This window comes from Artemia franciscana, chromosome 5 (assembly GCF_032884065.1).
Source record: "Artemia franciscana chromosome 5, ASM3288406v1, whole genome shotgun sequence".
NCBI classification, from domain to species: Eukaryota; Metazoa; Arthropoda; class Branchiopoda; order Anostraca; family Artemiidae; genus Artemia; species Artemia franciscana.
Window position 1 is genome coordinate 14,332,108 of NC_088867.1, and position 16,973 is coordinate 14,349,080.

Consider the following 16,973-nt stretch of genomic DNA (forward strand, 5'->3'; position numbering starts at 1 on the left):
ATTTAACTCGATTATATTTCTACTACAAATTAGCGCAAAGACAGAAAGGGAGGGATTACGTTGGAGGCTAGATGATCAACTTGACTCCTCAAACCGTACAGATATAAAACGCTTGTATAATTTTAGTTATAAAAAGAACCCACAGGACTATCTTACATCTAAAATTAGAGAGCGAGGTGCATCGGCTCCATTTGGTGCCCAATTCAAAAAAATTGGAAATCCTTGCCATATTTCATTTCCAACAAGAGACAACATGCCAACCTATCCACTGAAAAATTGGCGGTGGGATGGGGATTAAGGAGAGTTGATCGTATTGAACCTGAAATCCTGCAGATTAAAAATATTTGCAGTATTCCAGTTCGAACAAGTTGCAAAATCTCTTCCCTTCTGAGCCCCACTAAGTCTCCACAACTTAGACGTAGCCCATTTGTTGCGCTGATTCAGGACTTAAATCGGTTTTATTTTACCTCGTTTTTCAAATTTCACATCTTGAACTTATAATTGTCGTAAGTTCATAAGTTGAAGGTCAGCGGCGAATTTTTCCTAAAATAAACCCTCTTTACTTCAACTTTAAAGCCATTTAGCTGAGGAGCCAAAGGAGCTAGCGCTTTAAAACTTTCATAAATCGCGTCTTCTTTCGAGTATTTATCGATAATGCTTTCCACACCACAGTAGGAGTTAACAAAAGAACCAATATCAAGGTTTATGTTCCATTTCATGGACTCAATCCTTTTGGCCTGGAATTTTTGTGTGCTTTTGCTCTCCTTAATACAGACTACTCTTTAAGTTTCAAACCGTTTAAAAAAATGCGCACAAACAAATCCTTTTAGCAAATATATTGTACACTGGAATCCCGCTGGTCCAAGGGGCGTCCTCAGTAAGTTTTAAAATAGCCAGACACAAAAAAGTGTTTTCTGTGATTGTACTTTAAGGCCCTCTTGATCCAAGGTGCACGCTCTGTAAGTATTAGGCTGAAAAGAAAAATCAAATCATCGAAATTGTCTATGAACAGATATTTGTTGCTTTTTGTTCATTTCATGAAAGTATGGAGCAAGTATACTTATTTATTAGTCATTTAATACGAATTATTAACAAAAAACTTAGCCTACCCACATCCCCTCCAAATACCACGGCATGATATAGAAGAGGAATAATTAAACAAACCCAAGACATGAAAAATAATGAAAATTAACAGCGGTTGAAAAAAAGTAATAAAGTATAACTACAATATCATGCACCCTGCTACCATTAACTTAACAGTTAACTCCTTCCTTGGCACACATCAATCAAAATAAAAATACAATAATAATAGTAATAGCCATATTGATGATTTAACTCCATTTTATTTTAAAAGTTGTAAATCCTATCGACCCAATCATTAAAAACATATTTAAAAACAATTCACTTTTCAACGGCTCATAAACCTAATGAATTCAAGCTTGTATTTTATAACGAACATAGTGATCTTACAAAGACAAAAGAATTTTCCGACAAAATCCTATAGCCTAACAAAACCTTACATGAAGCCTTTGTGACAAACGCGAACAAAAGCCTTTACAGTATCAAAAATAAGCAGCAAAATTCCACACCCTTTATCCGGAAAAACCATCCATTCTTAGCATTGCACCATGAAGTTGCTTAACGGAAAGCGTTTTCTCTTGAAGCCATTCTAACTAGGTGATAACAAGATAGTATTTTTCATGTTTATGGCTTACTTAACCAGAGTGTAGTGGGATCTAAATTGACACATTTTGTGACCCCATAGAAAGTACTTTCCTGTTAGTCGTATCTTCATCTTAAAACCTAGTTTGTTACATTTAAGAATGAAGTATTTTAAAAGTTCAGCCGTTTGCAACGGTGATTAGACAGTGCAATTCTGGAACCACTTTCAAAATTTTCCTTCAAAACAGGATAACTCTGCGTAGTCGTGACTTGGAACCCCATCTCTTGAAGCCTTCATTAACATTTGACAATACGAAACGTGGACACTATATCCAATGCACCCAGATAAGATCCGATTATTCAATTCAATCGGTTTCCTTTTTTCGACACAAAATGAGCTCCCAGCAATTTTTTAGCTATGTTATGGTCAAACTGTCATTACTTGGTTGTTTTTTGGCAAAAAAAAGTTGGGATCAGCACCAATGCATCAATATACATCTGATCTTCTCTAAAATGTTGCCGTATTGGCTTTTTCTTGATAAAATTAAGTTAAAATGGCAGCTAATATTATACTGACGAAACTATGTTCCAAGTGTCGAAAATTCTTGTCTGATGTAGTAGAATACCAGACCGACTAAAAATGTTACTTCAGCCGAATTCAACTGCAGATATTGGCTTATATTATAAGATTCAATTCTTTTGAGAATATCTTGCAGTAACCTTGTCGAAATTTTCGACAGACAGCAACAGACCCTGTCGAAATATAGGTGACTCTGTCAAAACTTCACTGAACATGTAAAACGGATGAGAAATAATTGGTGTCGAAATTTAAGGGTCCTCTGACGAAAACATAGTTGTCGAATTTACTGGTACTTTCTCAACAATAAGAGATTTTGATGATTATTATTTGTAATAATATTTCACTTGAAAAAAAACATTAAAAAAAGTTTTTTTAATCCTAACTATACTGATTTCATGCTAGATTTTTCCACCATCTGAGGAACTGCCACTTGGCCCCATGCTATGGTCATATTTCTAAGCATTTGACTTGTTGATCACAGCACCCTAATTCATTTATCACTGAATAAATTTAAAGTACACCATCTCTTAGTAAATTTTATATAAATTTTCATTCAAATAGATTCCAAGCTATAAAATACAAATATTCTCTCTGAACCCCTCACTAATTAGCGTGGAATTCCTATCCCACCCAAAATACAAACGAAAAATGTTAAACTCTTCACTGTCTCAAACTCCTAATAATTTTAAATTGGACATGAATATTTCAAGAATTCTAGACTTTCCAGACAAAGGATAGTCAAAACTAAACTTTTTTTAAAAGAGGATGAAACAGGTAGATTAACATTGAAATGGCCAAATGTTGACAACGCTTTAACAGTAAACAACAAAGGATTCTTTGCTGGGCCATTAAAGCTGAGAGAAAGTGGGTCATTTCAGACTGCGTTTGTAAAGAGACCTATATCACACTATTATATCACACATTATATAACAGGGACCTAGGTCACACAATTACACCCCATATGATTATCCAATTTCGTCCCTATACTTGAGACAATTTTTTCAGTTCTTTGCTTCCACTATCTAAATAGTATTTTATACATTTACACATTTAAAAAAGTTAAGAGAAACAAAGAAATAATGTAAAAAGAACGCGCATGTCGAATCCACCAGGATCCGCCCACAAATATCGAAAAAACATCGACAAAAGAAGTAACACAAAAAAATGACAAAAAAAAGATGCAAGAATCGACTTACATCAGAAAAAGGTAACTTTTTTGTTCTTTCCAATTTGTATGTGAAAACCCTCTAATTTCAGAAAAGTGGAGTTTTCTATTCTTTTCGGATAAAACTTCAAACTTCTAAACAAACAGTTAAATTCGTAGATATTTTTCCTACATACTGAATCCTTCCTTGAACCAAAAGTCTTTCAATGAAGCCTTCTGGAGTAAAAAAGTAGTTTTTTTTACAAAACTGTCGAATCATCAGTATCTTTACCCTATGAAAGGAGAAAAGAAAATATGTAAAATGGAAAAATTAAATTCACAAGATCACCTTCACAAGCTCCTTGATTCTCCGTATTTTATATGGTTCGGTTGGTGAAATTTCACAGTAGATATAATCTATAAAAAAAATTTAACATTAGGTAACTAAAATGATCCAATATCAAATATAGCGTCGAGATTCATAGCCATAATATGATCTGTTTACACTCTTATTACTGAGTGGGTTTTAATGATATTAAGATTCCAATTGTATTTCTTCAACTCAAACTCTCATAAAAACATGAAAACCAACCCTTCCGTGTAAAGTTAAGATAACACAAGCGGCCTCTGTTTCATATCAACACATCGTATCAAAGTTCGCCCAGTCTTTATATACATGAAAACCACAATTTTCTATTATTTTTTTTTTTGGTTGCTTTAAAATTATGAAGTTTTTAGGGTAGTGCCAGATTTTCTTCTGTGTTGTCACGTTGAACCATGAAAATAAATGAGCAAGAATAATTAGCAGAATTCGACAATGTTTTTTGGCAGTAAAACTATTGGCTCCCTAAAACACCTACAGTTTCAAAGGAAAGCTGCATCTTCGTAAAATGTAGGTGGTATATGCCTTTAGCTTATTTTTTGCTAATTCCTAAACGTTTGTTTTATATTTGATTTATTATATTTGATTTTCTCTTTCTTTTATATTTGACGCCCGCTACCATAAAAATTGCAGATCGGTATTTTTTTTTTTTTTTTTTTTTACTAAAAGTGGAATTCCAGGTTTTTCCAAAATTCTGTTCAAACAATTAGGTTTCATTTTCAGTGTCCTTGGCACTTTAACTATTTGAATATGTATTTTGGCAGTGATTATCTAACACTTAGGCAGGGAACTGAAAAATACTAAATAGCCTAAACATGTTTGATAACCATACGAAACGAATTTCAATCTAAAATCGCTGCTATAGAAGTACTTTTTCGTAATGATATCTTTATATTTTGATATTAACAAAATTGGTTTTTCATTATTTCTTCCTGAGCTTCCGTGAAGGTCTTTGCGTGCTTACTTGTGCTTTTTTCATGCTGCAAGTCCTTGGTTCATCGTGGCGTTCGAGATCTTGTGATATTTTTTGCTCCAGGAACCACACTTGAAGGGCTCAATGATAAATGACCACTCTCGGTCCCAGCGTTTGCCGTATTTCCTGAACCCGCAAAGTGGCTCCAGATCGGCATTGATGGTAGATAGTCAGGTTTTTTTTTCAACAACCGGCAGGCTTCCTCCACGACGGCAACAGGAGACATTTCTTGCAACGATCAAATATAGCGTTGCCAGGCCATCTAAGTACGTGGCCGAACAACCAGAAGCGTCAGAAGCTGATGATACTTGATTTGGGAGGTCAGTTTCCAGCTTTACTGAGGATAATATCGTTACTGACTCTTACAGATCACTGTGACCTTCAGGATATAACAAAGGCATTTACGATAGAAGACATCCAGATACCTGGCTTCTAAAGGATTTAAGAGAGAGATCTTGGAGCTGTACAATAGTACTAAAGCCACTATTGCATCAAGCATCTGCAGTTTAGTCTTCAATGTAACTTGGTACTTGTTACCATAGGAGTTTAATCAGAAAACAGTCCAGGCTAAGAAACTATGAGTCAAAAGCAGTAGTGGAGCCAATAAACACCAGCATCATCTTTTGCTTATGTTTAAATCTCTGCTCTAGAACCTGTCTCAAGCTAAATATCTGGTCAGTGTAACCCATATCAGACCTAAAGCCTCCCTAGTTGGGTCTAATTCTCCTATTACGGGTGCTGCAGAACCTGTTTATATAGCAATATAGTGGCAAGGATTTTTTTCGTTCTATGAATTGGGGAGATTCCTCTGTAGTTTTTGCATTCCACGGTTGTCTCCTTTTTTTTTTAAACTGGTAGGATAATAGAACAACTCTGTTCTCTGTGTCTAAGTAGAAAAACTTAGCAAAGACTTCAAATACGTTCACCATCATTCAAATATCACATATAATGATACCTCCCCGTCCAGTTTAGACTTGTAGGTACGCTCCGATATCACCTACAAACTATTCAACATTATACTTAGCCCGCCCGCAGGCCGGCTAATTGAGAGGATCCTTATAATTAAGAAGATCAGTCCTAATGTCATAAAAATACGGCTGTAAAAACAAATGAGCTCCTTAAAAAAATACAACCACATTCAAGAATACGCGAAAAGTAAAATATTCAAATATTTTATGGATTTTTCAATTTACTCTCTGTTCAAAATTAAACAAAAAAAAACTAGTTTTTTTAACTGAAAGTTTTTTATATGAAACGGGTTGTCCCCTCCTCAACGCCTCGCTCTTTACGCTAGAGTTTTTAATAGTTTTAAAAAGTAGAATTGTGGCAAAGAGTCAAACTTTAGCGTAAAGAGCGAGGGATTGCAGAGGGGACAACCCATTTCATATACGGAGTAATTTCTGTTCGTTTTAAGTTCCAGTTAAAAAAACTAGTTTTTTTTTATTTAATTTCTGAACGTTTTTGAATTAATATATGTTAGATTTTGGCTCTCTGCATATAAATTATTAAAATGAAATTTGCATATTAATTTTTTTTCGGCTAAATGGCTTTCTCTTAGTTTTGATCATACGATTTTGAAAAATAAGGGGCGGGGAAGGAGGCCTAGTATCCCTCCAAGTTTTCGGTTACTTAAAAAGGCAACTAGAACTTCTAATTTTTAACAAACGTTTTCATTTGTAAAAAATATACGTGACTTAAGAATTAACTTACGTAACAAACTTTTATATTCTTATATTTTTATTATGTATATGAGGGGGATTAACCCCTCGTTAATACCTCGCTCTTTACACTAAATCTTAGGTTTTTTCCCAATTTTTTAAGAATGACCCCTGAATCAGAAAGGCCGTAGAATAAATAGTTGAAATTACTAAAAATACTTTAACATAAAAAGCGCGGTATTTATCTCCTCCTAAATGCCTCGCTCTTTATGCTAAAGTATTTTTAGAATCCCTAATATGCGTAATAATTTCTGTTCGTTTTAAGTTTTAATGCTACTCCTTACTTTCAATTGAAAAATTTTTTTTACGTTTATTTTTTCATTGTTTTTTTTATAGTAATGCTAGAAAATCCCGCACCCTTTTCATTGAGTTTCTCTTCCCCCATGACATATTCCTCCAAGGAGAGATCCTCCCACATAGCCCCCTCCCCTCAACCCCACCCCCAAACCAAAAAAATCCCCCTGAAAACGTCTGTACACTTCCCAATAACCATTACTGTATGTAAATACTGGGCAAAGTTTGTAACTTGCAGCCCCTCCCCCAGGGACTGTGGGGGAGTAAGTCATCCCCAAAGGCATAGTTATTATGGTTTTTGACTATGCGGAACAAAATGCCTATCTCAAAATTTTGATCTGTTGACGTTGGGAAAAATGAGCGTAGGAGGGGGCCTAGGTGCCCTCCAATTTTTTTGGTCACTTAAAAAGGGCACTAGAAGTTTTCATTTCCGTTAGAATGAGCCTTCTAGCGACATTCTGGGACCATTTGGTCGATACGATGACCTCTGGAAAAAAAAAACAAAAAAGAAACAAATAAACACGCACCCATGATCTGTCTTCTGGCAAAAAAAATACAAAATTCCACATTTTTGTAGATAGGGGCTTGAAATTTTAGCTACAGGGTTCTCTGATACACTGAATGCGATGGTGTGATTTTCGTTAAGATTCTATGACTTTTAGGGGGTGTTTCCCCCTATTTTCCAAAAAAGGCAAATTTTCTCAGACTCGTAATTTTTGATTACAAATACTAAATTTGATGAAACTTATCAAACAGTTCGTGGTAACGAACTGTAGTAAGGAGCGACCCGGCTCAATAGTAACCAAAACTCTAAAAAATTGAATTTTGATATCAATAGCTACATCAAAAGAATCTTATTTTAATGCTGATTTTAAATATGTAAGTTTCATCAAGTTTAGTCTTACCCATCAAAAGTTACGAGCCTGAAAAAATATGCCTTATTTAGGAAAATAGGGGGAAACACCCCCTAAAAGTCGTAGGATCTAAACAAAATGACACCATCAGATTCAGCGTATCAGAGAACCCTACTGTAGAAGTTTCAAGCTCCTATCTACAAAAATGTGGAATTTTGTATTTTTTGCCAGAAGACAAATCACGGGTGCGTGTTTATTTGTTTGTTTTTTTTTGTTTTTTTTCCCAGGGGTCATCGTATCGACCAAGTGGTCCTAGAATGTCGCAAGAGGGCTCATTCTAACGGAAATGAAAAGTTCTAGTGCCCTTTTTAAGTGACCAAAAAAATTGGAGGGCATCTAGGCCCCCTCCAACGCTCATTTTTTTCCCAAAGTCAACGGATCAAAATTTTGAGATAGCCATTTTGTTCAGCATTGTCGAAAACCATAATAACTATGTCTTTGGGGATGACTTACTCCCCCACAATCCCTGGGGGAGGGGCTGCAAGTTACAAACTTTGACCACTGCTTACATATAGTAATGGTTATTGGGAAGTGTACAGACGTTTTCAGGGGGATTTTATTTTGTTTGGGGGTGGGGCTGAGGAGAGGGGGCTATGTTGGAGGATCTTTCCTTGGAGGAATCTGTCATGGGGGAAGAAAAATTCATTGAAAAGGGCGCAGGATTCTTTAGCATTACTATAAGAAACAATGAAAAATAAACATGAAAACGTTTTTTCAAATGAAAGGAAGAAGTAGCATTGAAACTTAAAACGAACAGAGATTATTACGCATATGAGGGGTTCTAAAAATACTTTAGCATAAAGAGCGAGGTATTTAGGAGGAGATAAATATCTTGCTCTTTATGCTAAAGTATTTTTAGTAATTTCAACTATTTATTCTACGGCCTTTCTGATTCAGGGGCCATTCTTAAAGAATTGGGACAAAACTTACGATTTAGTGCAAAGAGCGAGGTATTAACGAGGGTACAAACCCCCTCGTATACATAATAAAAATATAAGGTTATGAAAGTTTGTTACGTAAGTTAATTCTTAAGTTATGCATATTTTTTACTAATAAAAACGTTCGTTAAAATTAAAAGTTCTAGTTGCCTTTTTAAGTAACCGAAAAATTACAGGGCAACTAGGCCTCCTTCCTCACCCCTTATTTCTCAAAATCGTCTGATCAAAACTAAGAGAAAGCCATTCAGCCAAAAAAGGAATTAATATGCAAATTTCATTTTAATAATTTATGTGCGGAGAGCCAAAACCGAACATGTATTAATTCAAAAACATTCAGAAATTAAATAAAAAAAAACTAATTTTTTTAGCTGAAAGTAAGGAGCGACATTAAAACTTAAAACGAACAGAAATTACTCCGTATATGAAATGGGTTGTCCCCTCCGCAATCCCTCGCTCTTTACGCTAAAGTTTGACTTTTTGCCACAATTCTACTTTTTAAAACAATTAAAAGCTTTAGCGTAAAGAGCAAGGGATTGCGGAGGGGACAACCCATTTCATATACGGAGTAATTTCTGTTCGTTTTAAGTTTTAATGTCGCTCCTTACTTTCAGCTAAAAAAATTAGTTTTTTTTATTTAATATATTTAAAATCAGCATGAAAATCCGATTCTTTTGATGTATCTTTTAGCGTCAAAATTCCGTTTTTTAGATTTTCGTTTACTATTTAGCCGGATCACTCCTTACTACAGCTTGTTACCACAAACTTTTTGACAACAGCAAAAATCCAACTATAGTACTGTCTCAAGATCTTTCTCAGAAATTTGGTCACATTTTTTAAATATCCAAGACTTCCAAACTAGATCCCTGGTTCGATCCCGGTTTTCGGCGATAAAATTTAGTCCTCTTGTGGTGCAGTGGATTTGACCTTAGCTTGGTAATACGGGACCCAGAGATCGTATCACGCTGCAGGAATGCACTGCAGGGCCGACGCAGGGACCATAGTAGTCAAGAAGCGTCGTTAATCCTTAAATAAATAATAATAAAATGTCGATTTTGAAAAAATGTTACAATTAAAAGTCTAGTATATATCTTGTAGTCCTCTTTCATGACTTTGACAAGGTCCTTAGCTAAAATCAATTGCAAGACAGCAAAGAGACTTCTTGAATGGGCGTCCATTAGACAACTTGTAAAACAGGAGCAACTTCTTTTGCAACGATCCTTTTCCTTCCAATCTAAAACACTAAATTTTTTCCCTTTTCTGAAGGAAGGTGATCCTTGAGTTCAGAAAGAATGACGAACAAAAATTAGTAGGTATTATGTAATAATATGTAACAACCCTTGTTAAATAGCAGTGGATTTTTACAGAATATTTTCAATTAGTCAAGGTCTGAAATAAAGAGAACAATTCTTAATTCTGGCATATGATAAATGACCGTAAATAATAATATCTTCAAAAATAGAAGATAAATAATGACAAAGACCACACTGCCTTTCCATAATACAAATACAGAAGAGAGAATAATGAGGACTTTTTTCCCAAGACAGTGAACAAACAAAACCTATTTGAATGTTTTGGCCCTATATCTAAGGGCCCTTGTATATTCTAAAAAATTGATTTTTAACCAAGAACTTTTATTTCAAGTGTGTTATAATTTATTATTTTCTTTGCTGAAGACGGCCCTTAGAGTCTTGGCTGAACTTTAAGTTAAAACGTAATGATGCCAAGGCTATTATAAAAAATGGATTTTTAACTGAGAACTTTTATTGTAAGTGTGTTATTATTTATTATTTTCTTTGCTGAAGACGTCCCTTAGATATAGGGCCGAAATATTCAAATAGGTTTTGTTCCTTCACTGTCTTGGGAAAAAAGTCCTCATTATTCTCTCTTCTGTATTTGTAGAATAGAAGATCTGCTAAAAATTGTCAGTAATGTTACAAATTGGAGAGAAAGTTGATATCTAAGCTTTATATACATGAAAAGGTATGTAAGGGGTAATTAGCTGTTATTTGCCATCAAAAATACATGTTTCAGGAGGATTTATTTGTCGCCTTGAGCTCCAAATTTTACTTCTCATTCATAGTCAGAACCAATTTTATCAACAAGCTTGAAACTCAGTGGCTTCTCTGAGAGAAATCTGACTTCATCAATCATGTTCAGCTTGCTGTATATTATAAACATCTGCCTTGACAATGCTCAAATTGATAACCATGGATCAATTTTTTCATGGGGACCTAGGCAATTTACACAATTTTTTTTCTTTGAAAGAACTGATTTTCTTATTAAAACAACCTATTTTAGGCCTATATAACCTAGCATCCACACAATTGTCGGTCAGTTTGTTGTACCAAGCAGATTGTGTACAACTGTCCTTTTGTTTAACTTATGTTACAAGTACCAGGCAATATAGCATGTTATTTGGTTTAGCGTTCAATTAAATATGCTTTTATGTTGTTGTTACGAGATTGTTTTATAATTAACAAAAACCAAAAAAATTTCAACTGAAAGTAAGGAGCAACCTTAAAACTTAAAATGAATGGTAATTGTTTCACACATAAAAAGTGTTGTTCCCTCCTTAGCTCCTCACTTGTTAGGCTAAAGTTTTTTAGTGCTTTAAAAAGCTTATTTTTCCAATTCAATGGCGCTTTAGTTTCAACAAATTTTATTAAAGAAATTTGGATAGAAAGTCAAACCTTTTAGAGTAAAGAGTGAGCATTCAAGGAGGGGAAATCCCCCTTGTATAAGCAAAACTCTTGTTTATTTTAAGTTTAAAGGTGCTCCTTACTTTCAACTGAAAAAGACCTGTTTTTTTTTCATGATCGATTGTTTTCATTCATGCCAAGACCTAATCATTATATGATACCAGCCCAATGAATGCCTGTCTTCTTAAGCCCCTCAGCTATTGATAAGCTTTTTCAGTTTTTCAGCTTGAGAATTAAAGCGTTTTATTGTACTCAAAATTATTGACAAAATAACTTTTTTTTTCTTCTGAGGAGTTGTTGTCTCCTGAGTTCTGTTCATGGTGTATGGTTGTCTTCTCTGCGCTTTGACTCCCAGGCCTCAGGTATGTTCTCTATGTTCAGGTATGTTCTATTGTTTTCTCTTTTTTGTAGTTGTTGCTTATATTGTATACCACTTATATATATTGCTTATATTGTAGTTGTTATTTGTATTTTTTGCACCCCCCTTGTATCCCTGGCCATGGAGCCTTTCAAGGGGGAATAAGTATATTGTAATTCCATTTTGAATTTTATTGTTTTGAATAATAATAATAAACTTCTTCTTCGTCTTCTTCTTTGAAACAGTAGTTCTGTTGAGTAAGTCTTTAATAATATTTTATGAGAAAATTTTGGGTGGACATAGAGTTCATTCTACAATCTTCATCCACCCAAAACTCTAAATGTTGCAGTTGAAGTTGTTATAGAAATTAGATTGAAATTTAAACAGGAAGAAAATTTTGTATATATATGTAATGTTGCTGAATTGATTCAAAATGGATAAAGAATTACATTTTGCAGTTCAAGTGAACATAATGTATAGATTTCCCATATAAGAAGGTTAGAATGGACTTGTTAGGATATAGAAGAAAATAGAATAGGTCAGATATTTAAAAGATTTTGGGAGTAGTTGGTTTTTAGAACTTTTTAGTACAAGTAGTTGTTTGCTACTCAATTAAATAGAGTAGTTATACCTTGAAGCTGATTTATATGTTCATCATTTATAATTTTAGCAGCTTTGGGTCATCATTAGAATACTTCTCCCTCTACTAATCTCCTAGACTCTCAAACAATTTCATTGTTTTCTTATGTTAATTATATTGTATGTATATACTGAGAACAAGGAAAACTTGCCTGTTAGAGTGTGCTGATAATCTTCAACCAAATATAAAAAAGAATATATTTTCTAAAATGAAATTATAATAAAAGTTTGTAATATTCAAATAGGCGAGTAAGAGAATAGTCAGGCATGTTAAACAGAATATCAAAAAATGTATATAAGTATGGAAATAAAATTTAATAGCCCAATGACCAGTCTTCCAATTCCAAGTTTCAAGGAGTGCTAATTGATATTCACTGCAAATTGAATATTGGCAGTGATTGAACATAATATCACTTCTTAAAATAATGAATTTCACTTAAAGGATTTTGCATTTTCCCTTGGTACTGAGATAACCATTGAGTTCCAATTGGAAAAGGGGGATGTCACAACATGCTTCTATTAACACCCAATCTGAGGTATTCATCCTTTCACAAGAAATATTGCAGTCTAGCATATTCGTTACTGATTGGCACCATTTTTGAAATGTGATTTTTAAAGGAGTGTATCTCACTTAAAAAGTTGTGTATGTTTCAAGGGTACACAGGCCAACCATTAGGTTCCGAATTAAAAATTTAAAAGTCACTGCACATTTCTGTTCACCCACCATACATGGCATTCAATCCTTTCACATAACCACATTCACAAAAATACACTTCCACATAAAGCACTAATTACGGTTTGAATTGAACTAAATTCATAGTCAACTTGCCCTTTTTTGTTTAATATATCTAAACATTTTTCTGACTTATATATCCACCTCAGAGTGGAATTTGACAAACTTGGATTAAACATTGCCAAATCATAGTCTACATCCCAATGAAGAGCTATTTCATCCCCTAAACTTATGTAAACAACAACAAGTGCAGCCTCAATAATAATTCATCTTCTCCTCCATTTGATACTAACAAATTTGTTAATTAATATTACAACAAACTGATGAGTATTGATTACTAATGATTAGTAATGGTCAACACTGTCTTAGATTATACTTTTTTGTTTGAGGCTACTCATCACTTATGTTTTTTTTCAGTCAGAGCTGTTAAATGCAATCATAGGCTATATTGTGCTAATTTACTATGTTTTACTCAGTTCATATATTCCTAGCTTATAATTACATGTTTGAGACAATATATAGTCTAACTTTCTTGGATCAAAACTGTCCTGAACAGTTTCCTTGATGTATGTGATGTATTAAGTTAATGTATGAGCCTTTGTTGCATTTATTCAACATGATTCCTTTCTGTTTTGGTAAGGACTTTTCCTGAAAGCAATTATTTGCAATTGATCAATATGTTTCAAAGTGGGACTGTGTACATTGTAGGTTTCTTATATTGACTTACTGTAGAACATGAGCACAAATTATTCTCATATGAGAACACTTATATCTTAAATCTGTTGTTTTGATTTTCTGCTTGTTTTCTAAATTACTTTAAAAACTTTATAGGATAGGCTAAAGATTTTTTTTGTAAAGCTATGCATCTATGGGAGATTACTAGAGTTATTACATCAGAAAATCACTAAGATTCTACATAATAAACATATAAATCCGTTTTAAAGTATAGCCACACTATTTGATAGAGTGCACAAACATTAAAAAAAAAATTCAGAGTTTTAATTAATATATAACAAAGTTCATTTTCTGTAATATTCTTTGCCAGTTCGTTCAAAGCTTCATTTATGGTACTTAGACACATAATACCCACTTCAACTCCAACATATAAATGTTCATCTGCTTGGATCAAGTCAAAGATTTTACATATGCACAAACTTTTCTTTCTTTTCAAATGCCAATTATTTTCCTGCTGCAATTCCAATTTAAACATATAGAACTTCTGCTTTCAAATCATTCCCTACTGCATTAATATTCAACAAGGTAAAACTATTCTTTTTCTCTGCAACATCAGAATTGGAATTCAAGTTCACTTTTTCTACAACTAACTGATTAGTAAACACCCTTTGCATTTTCATGCTCAAAATTTATACTTGATCTTCATATTACTGTGCCAACATCTATTTTGCTTGCTACCCTACAGAAAATAAATAAAAAAAATATATATATATATATACACTCATTTCCTATAAGGTTTATGTAAATAGCACATAAACTTATTTCTTAATCACAGGAATAATTACTAACAGGCCTATAACCCTAATAATAATAAGAAGAGTAATAAGTAATCAACTAATTATAATAATAAATAAACTAGCAATAAATTATGATGTGACAAAGACTTGGTGTTTGCTCATGGTTTAACAATAGGATTTATTATAAGGAAAGGAAGAAGGTATGATGCTGGGGAGGTATGAAAAGGCTAAGGGAAATAAGGGGAAACTTCAAAGAAAGTTGAATTAAAAAAAATACATTATATGTCTAGGTTATTTTGAACAAAATCAAAAGACTATACATGCACCCAGGTGTGCGCCAGGGTATATATGTGCACACTAGGGGGAAGGTGGGGGCAAATTTTATTTCTGATGCAAATGAGAGGTAAGTTTAAAATTTACCCCACCCCCCTTATGTGCAAATTAATACCCTGAATTGGTATAAATAAAGGTGGGGTGAAATTCATTTGCAGCAAAAGTGATTATTATATTCGGGAAGAGCATAAGAAAGGCATTAAGTGGTATGTTACTTGATTTGTAAGTCAATAATATAAACAGCAAAACATTTACCAAACCAAGAGTAATACATGGAAAAATACATATAAATTTAATAATTTGGGCAATATAAGATATTTAAACATTAGGGGGGTGGGTGTAAAGTACAGTGGAATTGTTTCAAAATGTGGTAGCTACAATTTTTCTGCAAATTATGAAGTAAATACTGTTTTCTCAACATGTTCTTTTCAACATTTTCTTCTCTACATTCCCAATTCAATGCCAATACTGATAAGGTAATTGTGAAGCAAGGTCCCTAGACTAATTTGAAGGAACAGAAATAGCCTAGCCACAAAAGAGCAATAGTCTACTCCTATTTCAGCATCCTTTTCAAATATGCTAATGATCTTCCTAACCATTGTGACTGTAATATACCAACTAACTCCCAATAGGCTTAGATTAACCTAATCTCTCAGGCCATATTAAATACCACAAACCTAAGAACACCCTGTATTCACAGTTTTATTTTACTGTGACCTAATATATATCTACAAGATTTTTATTTAGCACATCTTTGGGATATCGTTAATTTTAATCTAAACTTTAAACAGCTTTTTTTAAACATCTTGGGGTTAGGCTTTCAGATGAGAGGCTACAATGGGAGAACACAATTATAATGCTAGGAAACATTATATTTAGAAAGTTTTCACTCAGGAATGCAGTGGTACTACTCTTTAGTTAGTGTAGCATTCCATTCAAATGAGGAATCTACCGGCATATTTATTAGGAACAGTTGTATTAATAGACAAGGAGTAGGTGTATTTGAGATCTAAAGGTTGAATTTTGATTCAGGATAGACCTATGTAGACTTCACGCAAACATTCTAGGAAGTAAAAATTTACTAAAAACCAAGTAAACACTTCAAATACTAATTCATATGGATTATACAACCTCCTAGATTGTATGTAATAGACGGACCGGACATTTTTTATCTGAGCACGTGTTCATATTTTAAATTTTGAAAAATATAAATGAAGGAGAATAATTTTAAAAGACGGCTCAGACGGCATTCGTAAAGTTCGTAAGGTCGTCCACAAGGTTCTTAAAGCTGCTTCGTTCACCTTCCGTAAACCTTTACGTGAGCAAGCATTAAAGTTAAACTTTAGTTAACTTTTTCCGTAAAATCCACAAAATTGAACAATAGGGAAAGAGTTCCAGAGCAAAACTTTTGAACAGATTTGGAGATGTGGAATCAGGAAACTGAAGATATGCTCATTTCTGTAGTCCGAGAAAAGCTTGTCATATACCAATCTTATCAACAAGCATCTCGTTTTTCTGGTTTTCTTTCTCTTCTTCAAAAGAAGCAGCTGCAGTAACTGCAGGTTTAAAGGTAGCAACAGCTCTTCTTCCATCTTGACCTGGAAATGAAAAAAAAGATAAGCAAGGGTTGGCTTAATACGTAATTTTCCAGAAATATGATCAACTAGCTTCTATAGTTTCATTAGAAAAAGCAAAGGACAATAAATCAGATAACAATTTGAATGAATCCTCCTAATTTTGATATGTTTGATCCTGAAAACGAAATATGTAACAAACCTTTATGCTTTATTAAACCATACTCACATCCCAAGCTCCTTATTTCTTCAAAACTGTTTCTCCGAATATGAAATGCTTTAGAAATTTGAATAGTTTGCTGCTCAAAGCGCACGTAAAGTACAAGGCTCATATGAGTGGTGAAAACTCTACTGAAATACACTTTGCGAACGACTTTACGAACTTTACTACGAACGGCGTATGAGCCGTCTTTGAAGGTGTTCTTAAAGACGGCTCAGACGGCGTTCGTAAAGTTCGTAAAATCGTTCGCAAAGTTCGTAAAGTTGCTTCGTTTACCTTCTGTAAATTTTAACGTCAGCAAGCATTAAAGTTGAACTTTAGTTAACTTTTTTCCTAAAGC

The 16,973-nt window shown here is 33.7% G+C and overlaps 1 protein-coding gene across 1 annotated transcript in view; it reads right to left on the reverse strand.

Moving 5' to 3' along the window:
* The window catches only part of LOC136027009 (metastasis-associated protein MTA3-like), a 147,833-nt gene extending 131,776 nt beyond the window's left edge, over window positions 1–16,057 (reverse strand). Inside the window, exons 1-2 of the mRNA XM_065703903.1 lie at window positions 15,971–16,057; window positions 3,736–3,803 (exon numbers count right to left, since the gene is read on the reverse strand). Coding sequence (XP_065559975.1) covers window positions 3,736–3,803; window positions 15,971–16,004 — 102 coding nt within the window. The 5' untranslated portion in view covers window positions 16,005–16,057. The remainder of the gene's footprint in view (window positions 1–3,735; window positions 3,804–15,970) is intronic.
* Between the last annotated feature and the right edge of the window lie 916 nt (window positions 16,058–16,973).